Raw genomic sequence first — 20,611 nt, 5'->3', positions numbered from 1 at the left:
TTTTATGCATATTTTCACTAAACTTTCTGTTCTTTTTGTAAATTCCATACATCAGTAGAAAACTTCCAATTGTTAAATTTGTTTTAAAAGCCTTTTTTTATTCCTGGGCAGGAGAGAAATCCAATGGTGACAGAAGTGATTCTCCAGGGGCAGGGAAGGGCACACCAGGCTCGACACGGATGCTCACCAGATTGAGAAATCCAGACAGCAAACTGAGCCAGATGAAAAGCCAGCAGGTTGCTGCTGCAGCAAATGAAGCAAATAAGTTATATAAAGAAACCAGAGAGGTTTGTGCACATCTTGGAAAACTTAAAGAACTACAAAAAATGTTCTGAAAAAATGTTAATTTCTTTAAAGGATACTAAATTTTACTGAAAATTTTTAAAAAGGGATTTTTTTCAGGTAATGGGGGTACTTTAAAAAAAGGCAGTAATAATAAATTAACAAATGGTGAAATTGTTGTATTACAGGAAGCTTTTCCCCCCCTGTCCTTTGCTCTCTTGAGTGCTCTCTCCAAAGTGATGGCAGTGACCCAGAGCACTGGTGTAGTTGTTTTGTATGACTGGGTTGTTTGTTGTCTTGGTTCTGGATTTTTTAAGGAGCCCAGTTTTTCCAGGAAGGAAATACTCAAACATTGGGACTTTTTTGCAGTTAATTGTCTGAATATTATTTTGTATATTAATTTTATTTTTTATAATTGATTTTCCATGTAAGTTAACACTTAGTGAATTTATTGGCAAACAGATTAGTCCAGTGATGTTACCTATGCCATGTTTTCAAAGTCCAGGATCCTCGTTTCCCAAGCTGCATGCCTGAATTCTCTGATGTACCAAGGAGGGGGTTCACAGAGGGCTTCCCTGAGTTTAATGAAGCTGCTTTCCCAGAGCTCCCTCCCTCCATAGGCACAATCAGAACAGCAAAACAGATTCCTGTTGGTCTGAGAAGCCTGGATGATGTTTTTTAATGTTAAATTTGATCTGGGAATATCCTAACTCTGTAGACAGGCAGTGATGAAGTACATGTATTGATGTTTGGATGAACAGTTATTTGTTTCTACACACTGGTGCATTTTTATTCTTGCACTGGGGTATTTTTATTCTTTTATATGTAGACATTTGAAGCATAAATCATTAATAAGAGAAGGAATTACTTTACAGATTCCCTGAAAAGTTTCCAATATTTCTTTCATAAGGTTCTGGTGGTGAACTCCCAAGGGGAAGTGTCCCGAGTGAACACCAAGAAGGACGTGGTGATTAAAGGAAATATCAACAACTATTTCAAACTGGGGCAGGAGGGGAAGTACCGTGTGTATCACAACCAATATGCCACCAACTCCTTTGCCCTGAACAAGCACCAGCACAGGGAGGACCATGACAAGAGGAGACACCTCTCACACAAATTCTGCCTGACCCCAGCTGGAGAGTTCAAGTGGAATGGGTCTGTGCATGGCTCCAAAGTTCTCACCATATCCACCCTGAGACTGACCATTATTCAGCTGGAAAACAATATCCCAGCATCCTTCCTTCACCCTAATTGGGCTTCCCACAGGTAAATGAATCAATGGAAATGCATATTCTCATATTTTACTTGTGGTTTTGCTAGCAGTGGTAATAAACAATAGTCTTTGTTTTTTCAAATCTGTGATTTCCAAGCTATGCTTCACTATAATAAAACAAAATATGTGTTTATGATGAAGGCTAAAAGGGCTGTACACTTGAGTAAAGTATTACTGCAGGAGTTTTTATCCTACCATGAAGTCTTCTTAAAATGGCAAGGTATGTTTGTTCATGTATATGTTTCAGATTGTTCTCTTTTTTCCAATTTAGGTCTAATTGGATTAAGGCTGTTCAGATGTGCAGCAAACCCAGAGAATTTGCACTAGCACTGGCTATTTTGGAATGTGCAATCAAACCAGTTGTCATGCTGCCCATCTGGAGGGAATCCTTGGGGCATACGAGGTAAAATTAATAAATACTAAAATATTGTTGAATATGAGAATTTTACTTTAGCTTGCAATTGCTAGTTCCTCTAAGCCTATAAGAATTATATTTAAATTGAGATAATCATTCAGCAATTGAAGTGTATTTTCTCAAACAGAAACAGTGAAAAACCATTACAATATTTTTATAGTGTCATTGCTCCTGTGTCTGTTTTATCTGAGCCACAGTCTCAAAACTGCTAAAACTCTGGGAGAGTAGAAGAGCAAATTTCAACACTCTCAGTTCAGTGGAGTCTGGGTTTTGTCTCTCATTTTGTCATAGGAGCAGAAAATAAATGTGTCTAGTGTTAGACACAATTGCATCCAGCTGTGTTTGCCTCACTGAAATAGCAAGAAAAGTGATGTTCCTGTTACAAGTAATACCTAAAACCTGATAGTGAGCATTGCTCTTAACTTCAAATATCTAAACTTATTCAAAGGATTATTAGGTGCTGTTGACATCTTATATTTGCTTGCAAAATCCTGTACTTAAATGCACTTAAATCTCTGTGGATCAGATTACGCAGAATGACAGCAATAGAAAGAGAAGAAAAGGAGAAAGTGAAAAAAAAAGAGAGAAAGCAAGAAGAAGAGGAAACAATGCAGCAAGCTACATGGGTGAAATACACATTTCCTGTCAAACACCAGGTGAGGGTTTCTGTTGTGGGAAGTACAAAGAAAGCACAGAAACTGTTCATTTCTGACTCTCTTTCTGTTTTTCATTTAAACTTAGAGTGTTCATTTCCTTGTGTTAGTCCTCCATGGAAATAGGAACCATGGCCATGCATTCAAGCACATGATCTTGGTCTGAACTGAATTTGGTCTGTGTCATGCTCTTATTGACACTGCCCAAGTGACATATACTGGTCTGCAAATGCAGCCTTTCCTTATGGAAGGTTCTAGGGGGTTATTAGAATCTTGTCTGTGTGTCTGTCCCTGTCCCACTCCCTCTCCCCAAAAAATCCAGCCTTTGAAAGGTTGTATAAAACAATGGGAACTACTGTAAAAACCTCCATATTCTCCTACAGTAGATATTAACTACTTTTGTTGGAGTAGTTCTTTGCTCTACACTTGTTGAAACAAGGATACAGGTGAATTTAAAAGCTCCTATAAACATTAATAATGCAGCAAATAGTATCATTAATATTGTTTTTTTAAATATTTACAGGTTTGGAAGCAAAAAGGAGAGGAATATAGAGTAACAGGATATGGTGGCTGGAGCTGGATTAGTAAAACCCATGTCCACAGGTTTATGCCCAAACTGCCAGGAAATACTAATGCAAATTACAGAAAATTGCTATTAAGTAAGTGTCTACAATGCTTACTTTTTTTTTAAATTGCAGTTATTAGTTAACATTTCTTAAGGAGACTTTAGGAGTAATTTTCCACCAAATCTTTTGTGGATATCTGGTAATCTTGGTCAGTGTAACCTGTTCAATTGTCACAGACATTTTGTAGCTACATTAAATTGCTTCAATTATGTTTTGTGTAACACTTGTACATCTTTGTATAACCTTATTTAAATTAAAAGTAAATAAAAGTTATGTAGAGCATCAAAACAAAAAACCAACATCTTAAATATTGAGGGGGTGTATATATATATATATATATATATGCAGTAGTGCACTGTTTAATCTATGGTGTACTAGATGCTTAATTCTTTTTCTGAATTTCACTAATGGCATGCAGATGATTTGAGAGGTAAACTAACATGCATTCAAATGTGGCAGAGTACAAAAAATACTCTGGATAATTGAAATAATTTAATTTGTTAATAGCAAAGAGCGAAGATGAAAAATGCAACTTGGATAAACGAAAAGGTGCAGCTAAGGTAAAAGCAGACAAAGACAGAGCAAAGGATTCTCGAGATCTGCAAGCAAAAGAAAAAGATGTTTCAGAAACCTTGGAGAAAGTACAAGTAAAAGAAGAAAAGTTGCGTGAAGACAAATTAGAAGTTGACTCAATTTCTGAAAACTTAGATCATGCAAAAGACACAGGTGATAATCTTTTGTTATTGTGAAACTCATGTTATTGCATGAGTAAAAGCATAGAACCTCAGAAATAACTAGTGAAAACTGTGTAACAGATTTTGTCAAGAAATCTAAAATGTTAAATGATTGCTTGTTATCCATTGTGGTAGTGTCTGAAGCTTTTGTTCCTTTCTTAATTGCAATCTTTTAATATGCTAAAAGCCCCATTTATTTCTTAGTACTTAATGTAAAAATATAATTTGTATTCATTACTGGAGAGCTCACTAACTCAGAGTTACTTCTTCTTCACAGTGGCAAAAGACACCGATGGTGAAAATGATAAAGTCGTCAAAGAAGAACCTATGGATGTGGATGATGTGAAAATTGAATCCTCCATAAAAGATGAGGACAGTCATTGTAAGCGGGATATAATCAATGTCAGTGAGGGATTTCATTTAAGGACTTGCTACAAAAGGAAAGTAAAATCATCAAAATTAGATGGGCTCCTGGAGCGGCGAATCAAACAGTTCACACTGGAGGAAAAACAGCGTCTAGAAAAGATGAAGCTGGAGGCTGGTGCTAAAACTGGGGGCATTCGATCTATGAGCCCCCAGAAAAACACAGAGGAGCTACAAGTGAGGAATGGGAAGGAAGGAGGCCAGTTTGGCTCTCCTTCCCAGGATCAAAGCTACATTTCAGACCAGACCCAAGCTGAAGATGCAGAACAGGACCGTTTGCCCATCAGCAAAGCTGGGGATGAAGATGAACCTTCCTTGCATTTGTCCAACAGGCTCTCAAAAGAGGGGCAGCTGCTGGATGAGGACTGCCCTCAGTCCTCTGAAGGAGACAGCTCTGTTCAGAACAACCCTGAGCCTTCCACTGCTGATAAACATCAAGGACAAGAGGCTCTTGGGGAGTCTGAGAGCTCTTTAGTGGATGGCTTGAAACAAACCAGTGCAGAAGGCAGAATCAAATGGGATGTTTCAGAAACAGCCCAAAAACCCTTGAAACAAAAGCTGCCTATTACCAGAGTGTCTCAGCGAGAACTTGGAAACTTAGGACCACTGGTACCTGAAAGCAGCTGTAGAAGAGATGCTGTGGGCACTCTTGAAAAACCAGACTCAGAAGGGGATTCTGAACAGCAAAGCAAAGATCCAGAAAACAATTGTATGATAAAAAGCCATATGGAAACCATGTCCTCTCAAGAAAGTGAAATGGAGGAAGAAATTCCTGTAAAGACTGAAAGTAAATCTGAAAAGCTGATATTTCACCAAAAATCAGCTAATAAAGATCTAGAATCATTTAAAACAGGGCTGATTTCTGAAAGAAACCTTGAAAGTCAAGGTCTGGAACACATGGATGGGGAAAATGATAACAAAGATTTACTGAGCTCTAAACTAACAGAGGCTAATGGTCGAAAGAAAGGTCAGGAACTGAAAGTGGAGACAGGTACCATGAACAAATATCTTGATCAGACAAATGTAAATACTATTACTGACAAAAAGAATAATAAAGATGAAGAAACTGAGACAGAAAAAGAAAAATCATCATTTCAAATGAATGGAAAAGACAATGACATTAAAGCATTATCAAATGATGACTGCTTAGTGAAAAATACCTGTGAAGCTAAGGCAGGGGGTGATATTGAACCAAAAGTTAATAATATTAATAAAGCCATTCCAGAACATGAAATAAAACCGTTGACTTTTAAGGAATCTTCAGTAAAACCATTCATGAATGGTGACATCATGGGAGAGGACACAAAGGATAAAAATAATGTGGCCTCAAAGTCACATCTGCAGAGTTCACCTGAGTCTGGAGAGAGTCTTCAGCCACCAGATGAAGTGCCCAAGTGTGTGCAGAAAACTGAAGAAAAGCAGCTTTCTCCTGAGAGATCTGCCAGTGGGGGCTCTGCTTCCCTGCCAGCACAGCCTGTCTGTAAAGAAAATAACCTGAACAGTGAAACAGAATCTATGGAGACTGAAGCAAGTGAGGAGAAGAAAGTTGCTCCATCTCCTGTAACCTCATGTGAGGAATCCATCTTGAGCAGTCACTTTGCTGACCAAAATGGAATAAATAAAATGGAAAATATCAATGGAGAAAGTAAAATGAAAACTGTTATTACTGAAGTGACTACCACAACCTCAACTGTGTCCACAGAGTCCAAAACGGTGTTTAAGGTAGCAGAGACTGGAGCTGCCAGTGATGAGAAGACCACAGTTGTTTCCTCTACAGAAAACTGTGCCATCTCCACTGTCACCACCACCACCACTGTCACCAAGCTCACCACTCCAGCCTCAGAGAGTAACTCTGATGTCATCTCTGTGCAGGAGCACAGTAAAACAGTGGTTACCACCACAGTCACCGACTCGCTGACCACCCCAGAGGGCACTTTGGTGACTTCCATGACTGTCAGCAAAGAATATTCCACAAAAGACAAAGTGAAGTTAATGAAATTCACAAGACCCAAAAAAACTCGTTCTGGAACTGCCTTGCCATCTTATAGGAAATTTGTTACCAAAAGCAGTAAAAAAAGCATATTTGTTTTACCCAATGATGACTTGAAAAAGCTGGCCAGGAGAGGAGGGATCAGAGAGGTTCCTTATTTCAATTACAATGCAAAGCCTGCCTTGGATATCTGGCCATATCCATCACCAAGACCGACATTTGGGATCACTTGGAGGTACATACCTTGCATTTTTAAGAAAAAGTCTAGGATGTGATGAAATTAATTGATTTTTTAAAATACAAGTGATACACATGTTTATTCCCAAATACGCAAATTTTGCTGGTTTTTATTCAGTCTTCTATATTATTTAGTAGAAATAGCATGGAAATCCTTTGTCCTGTTGGTTTGGTTGGGTATTTTAAATTTATTTTAAAGTATAATTTTATATTCTGTTATTAGGTACCGACTCCAAACAGTCAAATCATTGGCTGGAGTGAGCCTGATGTTGAGGTTATTGTGGGCATGTCTCAAGTGGGATGATATGGCAGCTAAAGCTCCCCCTGGGGGAGGAACCACAAGGACAGGTATTGTTATTTTCAATTTCTGGTTTTCTTTGCAAAAGCTTTTGCTGTAAATTCTGAGTGTTACACTCAAAACATTTCTATAAAGGCTTGCTGTCAGCTGTGGCATTTGAATTTTGTTTGTTGTTTCTCTGCCTTGAGTACACTGGCTTGATTGGAGATTTAGCTTTATTTGTTTCTGTTATTAATGTGCTGGGACTAATTTGTTGCAGAAACAACTGAAACTGAAATTACAACAACAGAAATAATCAAGAGGAGAGATGTTGGTCCGTATGGGATCCGCTCAGAGTACTGTATAAGAAAAATCATTTGTCCCATTGGTGTACCAGAGGCTCCAAAAGGTTGGTTTGTTTATTTGCTTGTTTAGACATTCCCCCCACCCCCCTGTAATCTAGAGAAATTAAAGTAACTGGATCTTTATGCTAATTCAGCCCATCAAGGGAGCAAATGCAGCTTGCCAGGAACTATTAATTTACCTATGGGAAACAAATGCTGCATTTAACAAGTGGACATGATTTATTTGAAGCTGAAAGGCCTCCCTGTTTATAAAATGGGACTGAAAACATCCCTAAATCTTGGTTTACACTTCAGTTTCGTTTTACAGTATAGCTTAATGTGTGTGTTTTGACTGCTCTCTAAAGAAACTCCAACGCCCCAGAGGAAGGGACTGCGATCGAGTGCCCTCAGGCCAAAAAGGCCAGAAACACCCAAGCAAACAGGCCCTGTTATAATGGAAACTTGGGTAGCAGAGGAGGAGTTGGAACTGTGGGAGATCAGGGCATTTGCTGAAAGGTAAAGTGAGCTTTTAAAGAAAGTAGTCTTCATTTGTGTGATTGTTAAATAAAAGTTCCCCTGGAGAACACAAAGCTGGTCACTGTGATCAATAGAAACACAGCTGTGTTGGGTTTTTACTGGGCCTTTTGATAAAGTTACAAAGCTAAACTATCTGCTGGTACCTAAACTAAGGTATGCAGATATTTCAGATTTGTTAGAACTAATATTGTATTAATTTTTCGGTACTTATGAATTAACTACTGTTAAATGCTAAAAGGTTATTACTGTAATGCATCAAAAGGCTGTAGGCTGCTTTTGGCATGACTTTGTACAGTATTTGTTAAATACTTCTATAATCCAAAGAAAATGACTGTGTACAAGTAAATTGAGCCTGAGAATACTCAAGTCATAAGATGCATATTTTCAGCATCATGTGCTTAAAGTTGGAACATTTTTGAGTCTCTTAGAGCAATTTTAAATGTATGTTATTGCATGGGTTCCTTGCAGTCTCAGATGTGATTATAAATTCCAGTTTTGATTCATAGTTTCCTGTAAGATGTTGCAGTGTTTTAGCATTAGGATATTTCAGGCATGTTGCATGCAACTTCAGTAGTTTATTTCTAAATATTTTTAAAGCTGTGACCAGTTTTTCAGTGATCTTTTGTCTTGATGGTTGCTCTTACAAGAGCAGTTAAACTGAGTAAAACAAAATGCAGTTTGATGGTTGGATTTTATGTGGTGGTATAACTCACTTTTGCTTGTGTCTTTGGCAGGGTGGAGAAGGAAAAGGCACAGGCAGTTGAACAACAGGCTAAGGTTAGTGAACAGAAGAAGGCAGAGGAGTTCAAGGCCCAATTGGAGGCTCAGCTAAAACACCAACGTTTGGCTGCCCAGCAGGTGGGGAGCTGTTGGTCGTCCCAGCAGTCAGCAACTGCACTGCTCAGCACACGCATCATAGCCTGGGAAATGCAGTCAGCCCTTGCTTACACCATTTCCAAATATTCCAACTGCAGATTAAGCCATCAAACAATGCTGCTGCCACTGTATACATCTGTTATTTTGAAAAAGGGTTAATGCAGAGGTTTGTTCTGGATTGCCTGTTTTTCACCCACGTCATTTGTAACACTTTAGAAAGGTTTAGTTTGTTATCATTTTAAAGAAGGCTGGGAAGCACCATCTCCAGGTAAACTTCTCAGTGTTCTATGTGTGGTGGAAAGCTGCCTTGGAATACAGCTGACTTGGGAATACAACTGCATTTCATGCTTCACTCAAATTGAATCTTTTGATTTTATTCTATCTTACGTTTTCTGAGTTAAGCCCATTGGTAATTTTATTTAAATATATGTAGATATGTATATGTATTTACATTTAAATGTATGCAATTAAAATTAGGAAATCTGATGCCATGTTGATATTTCACATACATTATTAAGAACTGTGCTTTTACTCAATATATTCCTTCTTCATTTCATCTGCCCTGACAAAAACCCTTTAATAGTGAATGAGTGCTTCTGATTTGTGGGCATTACTGCAATATAGTGCTGGAATTTAAATTAGATAAATACAGATATAATTCCAGTAACATAGGAAAAAATGTTAGATTAGTTGACATTTTAGAAGAGCCTGCTGATACATCCCTTCACTAAGGGAATCTCTAGATTTAATATGCTTTTTCAACAGTTACACCACAGAAGGTCAGTGGGTAAGGTAAGGGATTTTGAACCTAATTTTTTTAAGCAGGCTGAAAACTGGATTTAAATTTAAAATAATAGTTTTTAAAATTGCATTCTCAGTGGTGAAACAGAATGATACAGTCTGATTTTTTCTGTAAGTGGCAGGATCTCAGTGCAGGAAGCTCTAAATTTAGGAATGCTAATAGTAAACTCTGTGTTGATGATGATGTATCAATTACTGACAGAGATGCATGTACATGGTCAAAGCCAAATAGAGATGGATATTTTTAAAAGTTTTTTAAATCTTTCTGATTAATCTGAGACAAATTAATATGTTGTGCAGGTTTTTATAAGTAAAATGTGCAGTGAAATTAACATAAGGCAAGGATTTAAAAGTTGTTATAAAGGAAAGTTTCTGGCTGTGTATTCTAAGCAGATTTGTAGTTCTGGAGATCAAGGAGCCTATTCTTCAATCCTCTCCATTTGAACTATAATCCTAATTTGAGCTAAAATCCTACCAGAGGCCTTTATCTCTCAACACTGGGTAGAGACAATGTTGATGTTGTAAAATCTGAAAATACAAATGATCTCTTTATTCCGTTTTTTTCTGACCAGAAGCGGCTGGAGCAGCAGAAGCAGATCCCTGCAGGAGGGGTGGTCCCTGCAGCCAGCACAGCCAGCAGCACTGCAACCACAGTGTCCACACCCCAGAAAGTCGTGGTGGGCCCTCTGACAGGCCCTGTCCCCACAGGAACCAAAGTAGTGCTCACCACTAAAGTGGGGTCTCCAGCTACAGTAACATTCCAACAGAACAAGAATTTCCATCAAACTTTTGCTACTTGGGTTAAGCAAGGCCAGTCTTCAACAGGTAAGGAATCATTTGTCATGGAAGGAGCATTGCTGGAGTTCACCCTGTGTGTGCATCACATCACATCTTCTCCAGACATGCAGCATTATTACATTTCTGGTTATCTTTGCTCTTAACTCTTGCTATGCCAGAAGGACATTTCTGAGATTATATCTGTCTAGTTTCTCCTTGTTCTGACTTCTGCTAGGAAGACTCATTTCTGACCTGTCTCATCAATTACTGACAGTTTTTGTGCCAGTATCATTCATGAAAGCATTCTATGATGTAACATACTGTTTCCAATAAAGAACCTTTACCAAAGAAAGCATGACACATTAAAAAAAAAAAAAAAAAAAAGTAAAAATAATCCTGTAGTTTGCTGTTTCATGCTTGAAAAACAGTCATTTCATTGACTAATGATTCTGCTCTAAACCTGCCTGTTCTGTGTGCCTCAATAGCCACTAGCACAGCTGCCAGCTCAGCCACAAGCATTGCCAGCACAGGGCAGACCTTCCAGCTCTCAGGCAGCCCAGTAACGATGGCAGGGAAAGTGATAACTAAGCTGCCACTCCCTGCAAACAGCAAGATTGTTGCCGTCAATGTGCCATCAACTCAAGGAGGTAGGGCAAAGGGAACTGAATAAAAACTGTATTCCAGCTTGCTGTTTAATTCTCCTTTGACACTTTTTTCCCAGTGAAGTAAACTATGATGTGAAGGGGGAAAAATATATTTTATATATATATATAAAAGTACAAGTTTCTACAGCTTGTTCCCCCTCTGTTGCATATTTGTGTCTGTAAGGGGAAAAGTGCAAGTTTTTTGCCTATAAATTATTCTGCATTTCACAGCACAAAATTAGGAGCTTTATTTTGACCTATGTGGAATGAAGCATGCTTTTTTTTTTGTTATCTAAATCAACAAAGAAACTTTCTTCACAAAAGTATTAATGCCTACAGCTGCTCTTCACTGATGAGCAGGAGTTTGGCTCCAGACTAAGATTAGCATTTTTGATTCTCTCCTCAAGAAGAGGACTTAATTTTTTTGAGATTTATGTATGTATATTGAACAGAAAAACTCAATTCTCTGTCTCCATTATATTTAGCATCTGAGCACATCATGAAGGCTGCAGATTTTGCATTGAAATTTCATAGGTGACAGGAGAAGCATTGCCCGTTTTCTTCAGCACCACATTGTTGTAGGTGAAAGGTGTTTAAACTGCTCTCCTACACTTGAAATTAATCAGATTATAGCTTTTAATGGTTGTATAACACTAATTTGTGGCACTCTGTCAATGCAAGGACTTCTTTGCAGTTACCATCAAACTGATCTTTGTGAAGATTCACACTTTCCTTAATCTTTTCTAAAACATCTGTTTCTTAACTTAAAATGTAGTTGGACTATTCACAAAGTATAATGCTGCTTCTTTTTACAATATGACAAAGGCTTTCCCAAGAAATGTTGAAAGACTCAAAGGTATTTTAGAAACCTGGAGACTTGTGTTCTAAATGCCACCCTGGAGTTGCATTTACTTCTTTTGCTGGCCATTTTGTCATTAATGAATTCTCAATTTTTCTTTAATTAGGTGTGGTTCAAGTTCAGCAAAAGGTATTGGGTATCATTCCATCAACTACAGGTGCAAGTCAAACCTTTACTTCATTCCAGCCAAGGACAGCAACTGTAACCATTAGGCCAAACACCACAGGGACGTTAGGAACAACAAGCACTTCACAAGTAAGATGTTTTTCTCAATACAATTAAATTCAAAAAAATGTAAGTGTATATGGTATTTAGCTCAAAAAAAAATTAAATGTGTAGACTTTAAGTTATGGGCAGATATTAAAAGTTCTGGCTAATTGCTTTTCAATAGTTTTGGCTCATCACAGCAATGATGTGTATGGATCCTTTATTCCAAAGAGGTACAAGAGTTGGGAAAATTTAAACACATGTGGAAAACCATTCAGGGCATGTTCCAGGGGCTTTCGCTCAGGCTGACAGGTGCTGTCCCCTCTGTGTGCTCAGGTGGTGCAGGGGACGCCGCTGCGCCCCGGGATGACGGTGATCCGGACCCCGCTGCAGCAGCCCGCCCTTGGCAAGGCCATCATCAGAACACCTGTAGTGGTGCAACAAGGTATTCTGCCAGCCAGTAGGTTCACTTTAATATTTCAATTCCCAGTGTGAAATCCATGGTTTGTTTCTTCATCAAATCATTGTGTCCCAATGCAAGAATCCCCCGTTTTGATCTTCGACGAATGCCTTTTTCAGCTTTTGGATGTGTTTGTTGGAGGCTTTGTCAATGTTATTTATCATTGACACATTAGTTTTGAGTCCATTCATTTGGAGAAAAAATCCCAAAATAAAAAAGCCCCACAAGACTTAAAAACTCATAGAGTAATTGTGCATTGAGAAAGCCCTTTTTTTGTATGTTTTATCTTAAGAAGCTCAGTGTTTGAAAATTTTTTATATGCATGCAACTGTAGTTAAACTATTTTGCAGACATTTTTCAATCACACAAATGGTTTGTAAAGAACATTTATGTGCAAACTGCAGCGTTTGCTTCACCTGTCTGATCACCATCACACCCCATTGCAATTTGTGACTTAGGGGTTTGGTGTGCCTACAGTTAAAAAGTTTAAAATGTGTTTCTGAGCTCAAATTCTTCTCTTACAGGTCAGACCCAGCAAGTGGTGACTCAGATAATCAGGGGTCAGCCTGTCTCAACAGCAGTTTCTAGTACCAGCACAGCTTCCTCCAGCACTGGGCAGAAAACCATCACAAGTTCTGGGACAGCCCCTCAACAAGTTCAGCCTCAGACCCCAACACCTCCCCCTCGCCCCCAGCAGGGCCAGGTGAAGCTGACAATGGCCCAGCTCACCCAGCTCACACAAGGGCAGGTAAAGCACTGCACAGCCCTGGGTGTGGAAGTGTGCTAACCCATCCTGCCTTTGCATTTCAGCATTTAGTGCCTGTGCCCTTAAATTCATGTGTCTGGCTTCATTTAGGATGAGCATTGGCATAATTACAGACTGAAAGCAGCTTAAATAGTAAATAAATATAATAAATAGTAAATAAAAAGTAAGTAGTTTTAATGGTAAAGTTTTAATGCTTGCTTCCTGTTGTACTTCCCAGTAAGGTAACTGGCATCAGGAGTATTCAGCAGCATGAAAAAAATTGTTTAATAGCAGTAAGGGACATAATTATTCTGTATGGTCTGTTTTGTAGACATTCAGATCATAATTTTGATTACTTGTCTTTTGATTTGATGTGAAGATCTAGTTTGCATTCATGCTATCCAGAATCTCAGATGAAAAGTTGCAGTATCTGTGAGCAGAGGAGGAAAAAGTTCTTACAATTTCTTACATGTTCAGATCATGAAGGTCTGTTGGCAAAAAATAAGTTGAGAGTCATTTTTTGGGTAAAAATAAATGTCTGATTTACCACAACATCTGTTCTTCAAACTATAAATAATTCATATAAATAATTGCAATGTACAGACTGCTTGTTGCCAGATAAGGTTTTTTGTAGGTGGAACAAGACTTGGAGTTTAAGCTGAAGGGGAGGGTAGGTTTAGATTAGATACTGGGAGGAAATTCTTCACTGTGAGGCTGAGGAGGCCCTGACACAGTTTGCCCAGAGCAGCTGTGGCTGCCCCATCCCTGGAAGTGTCCAAGGCCAGGTTGGTGAGGCTTAGAGCAACCTGGGATAGTGGAAGGTGTGGGTGGAATTGGGTGAGTTTTAAGACCCCTCCTAACCTAAACCATTCTGTGATTCTGAGTTTCTACACCAAAGACTCAGAGTTGTGTTGGGTTCTTTGGATTCACAAAATGTGTCACTCCAACCCAGTCATCTGTTGGCAGTAGAAAAGTTGAAAGAGTCCTTGAGTGTTTCATGATCTCAGATGCTGGTTTTAGATTTTAGGAGTATGGTATGTGATAAAAACATTGAATTCTGCAATCCAAACCCCTAATTGTTCTGATTTTCAACAAAGTCTGTCTAAGAATTACATCACTAATACATCGATATTAACTTTTTTTTTAGGGTGGCAGTCAAGGCTTAACTGTGGTAATTCAGGGACAAGGTCAAACTACTGGTCAGTTACAATTAATCCCTCAGGGTGTGACTGTAATACCTGGTCCAGGACAGCAGCTTATGCAAGCAGCTATGCCAAATGGTACAATTCAGAGATTTCTGTTCACCCCACTACCAGCAGCTGCTACTACAGCTAGCACAACTACAACCACTGTTTCTACTTCCACCTCGGGTAAGCACTGTTCTGTTCAGCAGAAAAAAAACTCCCATTTCAATTGCATGGGAGAACTTATGCAGCTGGAGGTTGTCTGTTCCTGCAGTTAATGTTGTGAAAAATGCCAATCACTTGTTTTTTAAAAATTTTAAAAGTAATAAAATGGTTATAAAAATAGTAATATAATTAGAGTAATAATAATTTGGACAATTTGAATTAAGACAATATGAGACAATAAAGACAAAGAGTTATGGACCTCTGGGTACCTTTTCTGGGCAGCACGAGCCCAAAAAAGGATCCACATTAACAAAGGGTTAACCCTTAAAAACAATAGCCTGTTGCATATTCATACATTTCATACATGATGCATAAATTCCATTCAAATACAGGATTCTGTCTGGTCATTATCAGCTTCTTCCTCTGAATTCTAACAGCGCCTTTGAGGTGGGAAGAAGTTCATTTCTTCAGATAAATTCTTTTTCTCTGAAAGATTGAGGTGTCCTGTGGCTGCTATATCGCTGCAAGTTCTTCCTTTAACAAAAGTATCCCACATAGCATAGTTTCTATTTTAACATTTTTTATAACCTAAAACTGTATTTACCACACTACTTAAGCGAATTAATACAGCATTACTTTCTAACACAACACATATTCATTTTAATATTTGCAAAAAGCCAATCATAAAATACGCATTTTTCACAATGTGTTGGAAGTGCATTGCAGAGTCTGTTGAGTTCCTGCACAGAGCTTTGCAGCAGTTCCAGAGGGTTTGGGTTATCAAGGCTCATAGCTGTGCCATTTGCAGTGATGGAGCCCTGGTTTGTGTTTGTGTGCTCGTAGCTGTGCCATTTGCAGTGATGGAGCCCTGGTTTGTGTTTGTGTGCTCGTAGCTGTGCCATTTGCAGTGATGGAGCCCTGGTTTGTGTTTGTGTGTTCACAGGTGCGGGGGAAGCCAAGCCGGCTCTGCAGGCGGCTCCAGCAGTGGCCGTGCCCGCGGGGCAGGGCCAGGCCCAGCCCCAGGCCCAGCCCGCGGGGGCTCAGGCCCAGCCCGAGGCCCCGAGCCCGGCCGAGGCTCCCGCCGAGCCCGCGGCCCCTCCCGAGGCTCAGCCCTCCAAGTCCCCGGCTCAGTCTCCAGCCCCGGCTCCGGGGCTCTCTCCAGCACCGCCCGCGGGGCTGCCCCCAGGCCAGGCCCAGGCTCAGCATCCAGCTCAGGTGCAAACTCCAACCCCACCGCCCGCTCTGATGGGCCCCACGCTCCCAAACAAATTCCAGCTTGGCTGCAGCAATCCCAGCCTCAGGTTCAGACCTCGGGTACAGCCCTTGCAAGTACTCAGAGTTTAAATCAGGTTCCTGTGCAGTGCCCAGCTCATCCTCAGCTACAAATTCAGCAGCCTCCAACAGGTGTTACTGCAGTGCCCCAGCTCTGGCAGCAAGTGGCAATCCTCTGTCAGCTGCAGCCCCGTGCTGGGGCTCAGATCCCAGCCCAGCAGGGCAGTGTGCCCCACATCCAGCCCCAGTTACCCCTTGAGGGCCAGCCCAGGAGCCCAGCTCGGGCTCAGCAGCTGGCCAGGGTGGTGGCAGTGCCAGCAGCTTCTGTGCAGGGGCAGCTGCACCCAGTTCAGCAGCTCAGGGAGCAGCAATAGATAGAAATTCAACGTGAGCACACCCTTCAGGCTTCTAATCAAAGTGACATTATCCAGAAACAGGTAAAGTTAACAGAAGGAAATTAACACTTAATGAATGAAAGAAATCTAATTTCAAATGCCTGTTCTTGTTAACAGTGTTAATACATTTGATAGGCAGTTAATTTGATTCTTTCAAAGATAGTGCACGATTGCTATTGGCAATTTAAGGACATGTTCCAAGTTAATTCAGCACATCAAGTCACTTGCACCATGTTTGTATTCTGCTGTCACCTTGATTCACTTTACCATTAGCTGCTGGGACAAATCCATCTCTATTCTCAGTTCAGGAAAGATAGGTCAGAGCTAGGAGAGCTGCTGGACAGAACACACGTGCAGAACTTTCCTTACCTGAAAACTGAGGTTCCACAGAGGTATCTGAAATGTGGCACTGTTGGATGGCTGCAGGGCTTAAAAATATAGAATGGATGATTACCACTTTTAAAATAAAACAACCAGTCACTGAGGAAATACAGTCAATTTACATTTAGTTCCTGGGTTCAAACTTGACATAAGCAAAATATCCCATTCTGGGGGTGGTGGTGTTCTTCCTCAATTTCTTTTTGAATTTTCAAATAATGGTTTTAAACAAGCACTGCTCCCCTGATAAAATCAGCTTTATAATAAATGACACTTTAACTTAGGAAATGTCTTGGGTCTCCCCATAATACTGTGAAATACTGGCTAAGTTTTCATCTTTTATTTTGGATTCTGTATCATCCTACAGGTGGTTATGAAGCAGAATGCTGTCATAGAGCATTTGAAACAGAAGAAGACACTCACTCCAGCTGAGAGGGAAGAAAATCAGAGGTGAATGTGCATCACAGTGTATTTGTAGATATCAAATTTTTCATTTATTGCATCTTTTAATGGTTTCATCATGAAATGCTGGTTTGTAAAAACCTGCTTAAAGAAGTGTTGCAATATAAAATTGGTTAGAGTAACACTTAAAAGTGGCTTTCATAATGACCTTTATTTCATCTTCTATAATCTCTATTTTTTTGATAATATATATTTAAGTAATGTTGCATATTGTGTTTGAAGCTGGCCAGTTTTAAAACTCAAGTAAAGGAGCACAGAATGGAGAATTAATGCTTCTGCTGCAAAAAAAAGCCTGGATTTTGTTTGTCCTTTATCATGGCCATGTGTTTCCATTCTTGTCCCTGCACATCCCACTCTACAGAAGGAGCTGAAGAGTTGGAAGACAGATTGACAAACTGAGAGATTTTATGCTTGAAGCTGTTAAACAGAAATTTGGAGTGTTTGTCATTTGTCTTGGGATTATTTTGACTCCTTTTCACACATGCAGTTGCTCCAATTAGATAATCACAAGTGTGTGTCAGATACTAAGAAAAAGAAGAGTATGTTCTATAAAATTTTGATCATCAAATCACAAGCTCAGTTGATTACAACACCACCCCTGGGTGCCACTCCTTTACTGTTCACAGTTGCATAAAGAAAAAGATGTATTGGATATGCTCTTCATTTCATTGTGTCAGATAACCAAATAGGTGTTTCGAGTGACAAAAGCCCAATTTAAAAGAAAGATGAAAAAAAAATAGTTCTAACTAGCTTGGTGGTGCAGCTGCTTTTCCATCTCACTGATTTATTCTTCTTCAAAAATACGATATGGGGATCTTTAATCTGTGAAAAAAACAGACAAAACGAAGTAGATGCAGGGCAGGTATAAAGAGCAAGCTAAACAAAATTGTATGACCCTACAAATATTTATGTACATATTCCATTTGTCATCCAAATCCAGCTGTCTATCAAAGGATAAAATATCTGAGACCACAGAGTTGCCAGCAGCTGCTTGTCCTGGCCATTGCTATTCTGCTGTTTCCTCTCAGCTCACTGGGAGTTTTTTTTCATGGTCATTCTGGCAACAAGAAGCATTTGGTTTTCTAATGGTTTTGGAAAAGAATGGGGAAGGGAAAAGTAAATTCAGAAGAACCCAAATACATTCATTTTCTAATTGAAATATAAAGCAAAATAAATTAGAGGTGCAAAACAAGTGAGCAGGAAAATAGATTTATAGTTGAAGGTACAACAAGGAGACAAAAAACTCATCTTGAGCTGTCATTAGTGGAGAAATTGAGAACTGTTTGTAGTGAATTCTATACAGTGAAAAGTGTTTGTCAGTCCTTATGCCAAAACACAAAATCTTGGTAATGTTTCACTGGAGCATAGAAATGTCTGTTTTTTAAGAAGTTGCAGGTTTCCAACTCACTTTCATCCTGCATTAAAATAAAAATCCAGCTCCTTCAAACAAATTGAGGAAACTTAATCGAGCAAAAATCTCTCTCATCCTTACCAAAGCCAAAGCTTTGTTGGGAATCAGATGGGGGAGGGGAGGAACAATTAGTACTCAGATCATTTAAGTGAAATTGGGATTGGCCCTCTGGAGCCTAACAAGGGACTTGATCTCTCCCAGCAGTGCTCTAGTAAATAAGCAGGAGTGGAAGCACTGGGTGTTGCTAAATTTACCTTGTACATCTTAGGAAATACAATAATGAGCTTGCAGTGACTGGAGAATTGATTCTGCATTCTCACCTGGGAATAAACAGGCAGGTCAGCACAATGTCCTTTTCCTTTATTCCTTCTCCAGAATGATTGTGTGCAACCAAGTGATGAAATATATTCTGGATAAGATAGACAAAGAGGAAAAGCAGGCAGCTAAGAAACGGAAGCGAGAAGAGAGCGTGGAGCAGAAGCGGAGCAAACAGAACGCGACCAAGCTCTCAGCTCTGCTGTTCAAGCACAAAGAGCAGCTGAAAGCTGAAATTCTGAAAAAAAGAGCACTTCTGGACAAAGATCTGCAGATTGAAGTGCAGGTAAGGACAGAGTCTCAAAGGCTAATTTGATGTTAAGCTGGGGAGAGTATCTCTGTGTTAATCTTTGTTTACTTAGTGAGATTTTAAGGAAATTTACAGGAAGAAGCTGTGGTTGTGGATCTCTGCAAAGCTGCTCATTTGTCCTTTGAGGGTCTCTTGGTTTTCTTCTGGACTGAAATTACCTTCTTTCATGAAACAGCTTCTGATAGGTTACAGCCAATGGGCCATTGTAGCCCAGGAATGTCATCCCTTAATATTATGTGAATTGTGGTTCAGAACATGAAAAAATGCATATTTAAATGGATTTAATTGTTTTCTTTTGGTTAACCTTGGGGATTTTTGCCTAGATTTTAACCCTGTCTTGCCATAATCATATGAAGTGCCTCCCTCTATTTATTCATTTAATACACTTCAGGAGGAGCTAAAGAGAGACTTGACTAAAATTAAGAAGGAAAAGGAGCGAGCCCAGGCAGCAGCAGCTGCAGCAGCAGCCGCAGCCGCCGCGGCCGCCGCCGCTGCGCCACCAGCACCGCCACCAGTGCCACCAGCACCGCCACAGCTGCCAGCTGCCAGTGTCACCTCCTCCTCCTCCACCACTGTCCCCGTGCCAGTCTCCTCCCAGAAGAGGAAACGAGAGGAGGAGAAAGATTCCTCGGCTTCCAAGTCCAAGAAAAAGAAAATGATTTCTACTACCTCAAAGGAAACGAAGAAGGACACAAAGCTTTACTGCATCTGTAAAACGCCTTACGACGAGTCCAAGTGAGTAGCGATGCCCCAGCCCCTCCTGCATGTCCTCAGCTTCAGAGTTAGAGTCAGCTCTTAGTGCCAGGCAGTGCTAGAAGAGGAGCTAGTGGCAGGTTATTGCAGGGATCACTGAGGTGTAGAGAATAAAGTCTCTATTTCCACTAGCAGATATTAACATCCTCGATTGATACTGTTCCTGTGCGTGGTTTATATTTTACTGTTTGCATGTCTCCATTGTGTGATCTTCCTGTCTCACATGCACATACTCCTTTCTTTTTTCCCTCCGCTCTGTTACTCTTTCTTTTGCTGTTTTGCCTCTGCCTCAGAAGCAAGTGACAATTTGGTTTGAGCAATTCCTTCTGAAGAAGCAGTTGATGTTCTTCAGAAATAGCTTCGGTACTGTCTTCCAATAAATGACTTTTTTTGTAAGGCTGTACTGGTAAAGGGGCCTCTGAGTCACTGGACTGCAGTTCACTTTGGACAATGTTTCAGGGAGAAATGGTTTCCATGCATTATTATTTGTATGCTGGGGTTGATAAAAATGAATATTCAAGCATTTGACAAAGTGAAAACTGCAGTTTTCTGTAGTTTGATTCTGACTGTGAATGAGGACAGGTATTTACACTGTGTGCAGTGCTTGTGGAGAAATGGTATAAGTGCTGGAGTGGAGAATCCAGAGGATTCCAGGGGATAGAGTTCCATGTTGCTGCTTTAGCTAGAGGTGACTAACAGCAGTAGTTAGTAATGGTTTTCTCACATCTGAGAGCTGTGCAGAGATGTATGTATGGTAAATTTGACTTTGGGCCAATTCCAAGTAAGTGTCAACAGCCAAAAGTAAG

General features: G+C 39.8%; 1 protein-coding gene across 2 annotated transcripts in view; it reads left to right on the top strand.

Moving 5' to 3' along the window:
• The window catches only part of BPTF (bromodomain PHD finger transcription factor), a 54,450-nt gene that overhangs the window by 23,932 nt on the left and 9,907 nt on the right, over positions 1-20,611 (top strand). Inside the window, exons 7-27 of one of the 2 annotated variants that reach the window (XM_058817281.1) lie at positions 112-287; positions 1,193-1,548; positions 1,827-1,958; positions 2,497-2,626; positions 3,147-3,282; positions 3,757-3,975; positions 4,261-6,631; positions 6,857-6,981; positions 7,191-7,319; positions 7,620-7,770; positions 8,526-8,649; positions 10,041-10,293; positions 10,731-10,892; positions 11,855-12,003; positions 12,292-12,415; positions 12,940-13,163; positions 14,308-14,530; positions 15,453-15,724; positions 16,922-17,004; positions 18,803-19,028; positions 19,444-19,787. In XM_058817281.1, the coding sequence (XP_058673264.1) occupies positions 112-287; positions 1,193-1,548; positions 1,827-1,958; positions 2,497-2,626; positions 3,147-3,282; positions 3,757-3,975; positions 4,261-6,631; positions 6,857-6,981; positions 7,191-7,319; positions 7,620-7,770; positions 8,526-8,649; positions 10,041-10,293; positions 10,731-10,892; positions 11,855-12,003; positions 12,292-12,415; positions 12,940-13,163; positions 14,308-14,530; positions 15,453-15,724; positions 16,922-17,004; positions 18,803-19,028; positions 19,444-19,787 (6,109 nt within the window). The remainder of the gene's footprint in view (positions 1-111; positions 288-1,192; positions 1,549-1,826; positions 1,959-2,496; positions 2,627-3,146; positions 3,283-3,756; positions 3,976-4,260; positions 6,632-6,856; positions 6,982-7,190; positions 7,320-7,619; positions 7,771-8,525; positions 8,650-10,040; positions 10,294-10,730; positions 10,893-11,854; positions 12,004-12,291; positions 12,416-12,939; positions 13,164-14,307; positions 14,531-15,452; positions 15,725-16,921; positions 17,005-18,802; positions 19,029-19,443; positions 19,788-20,611) is intronic. The other variant, XM_058817282.1, reaches the window with a different exon arrangement.

The sequence above is a fragment of the Ammospiza caudacuta genome, chromosome 19 (genome assembly GCF_027887145.1).
Source record: "Ammospiza caudacuta isolate bAmmCau1 chromosome 19, bAmmCau1.pri, whole genome shotgun sequence".
NCBI classification, from domain to species: Eukaryota; Metazoa; Chordata; class Aves; order Passeriformes; family Passerellidae; genus Ammospiza; species Ammospiza caudacuta.
Note: the sequence above shows the minus strand (reverse complement) of the source record. Positions and strands in the feature narration are given on the sequence as shown.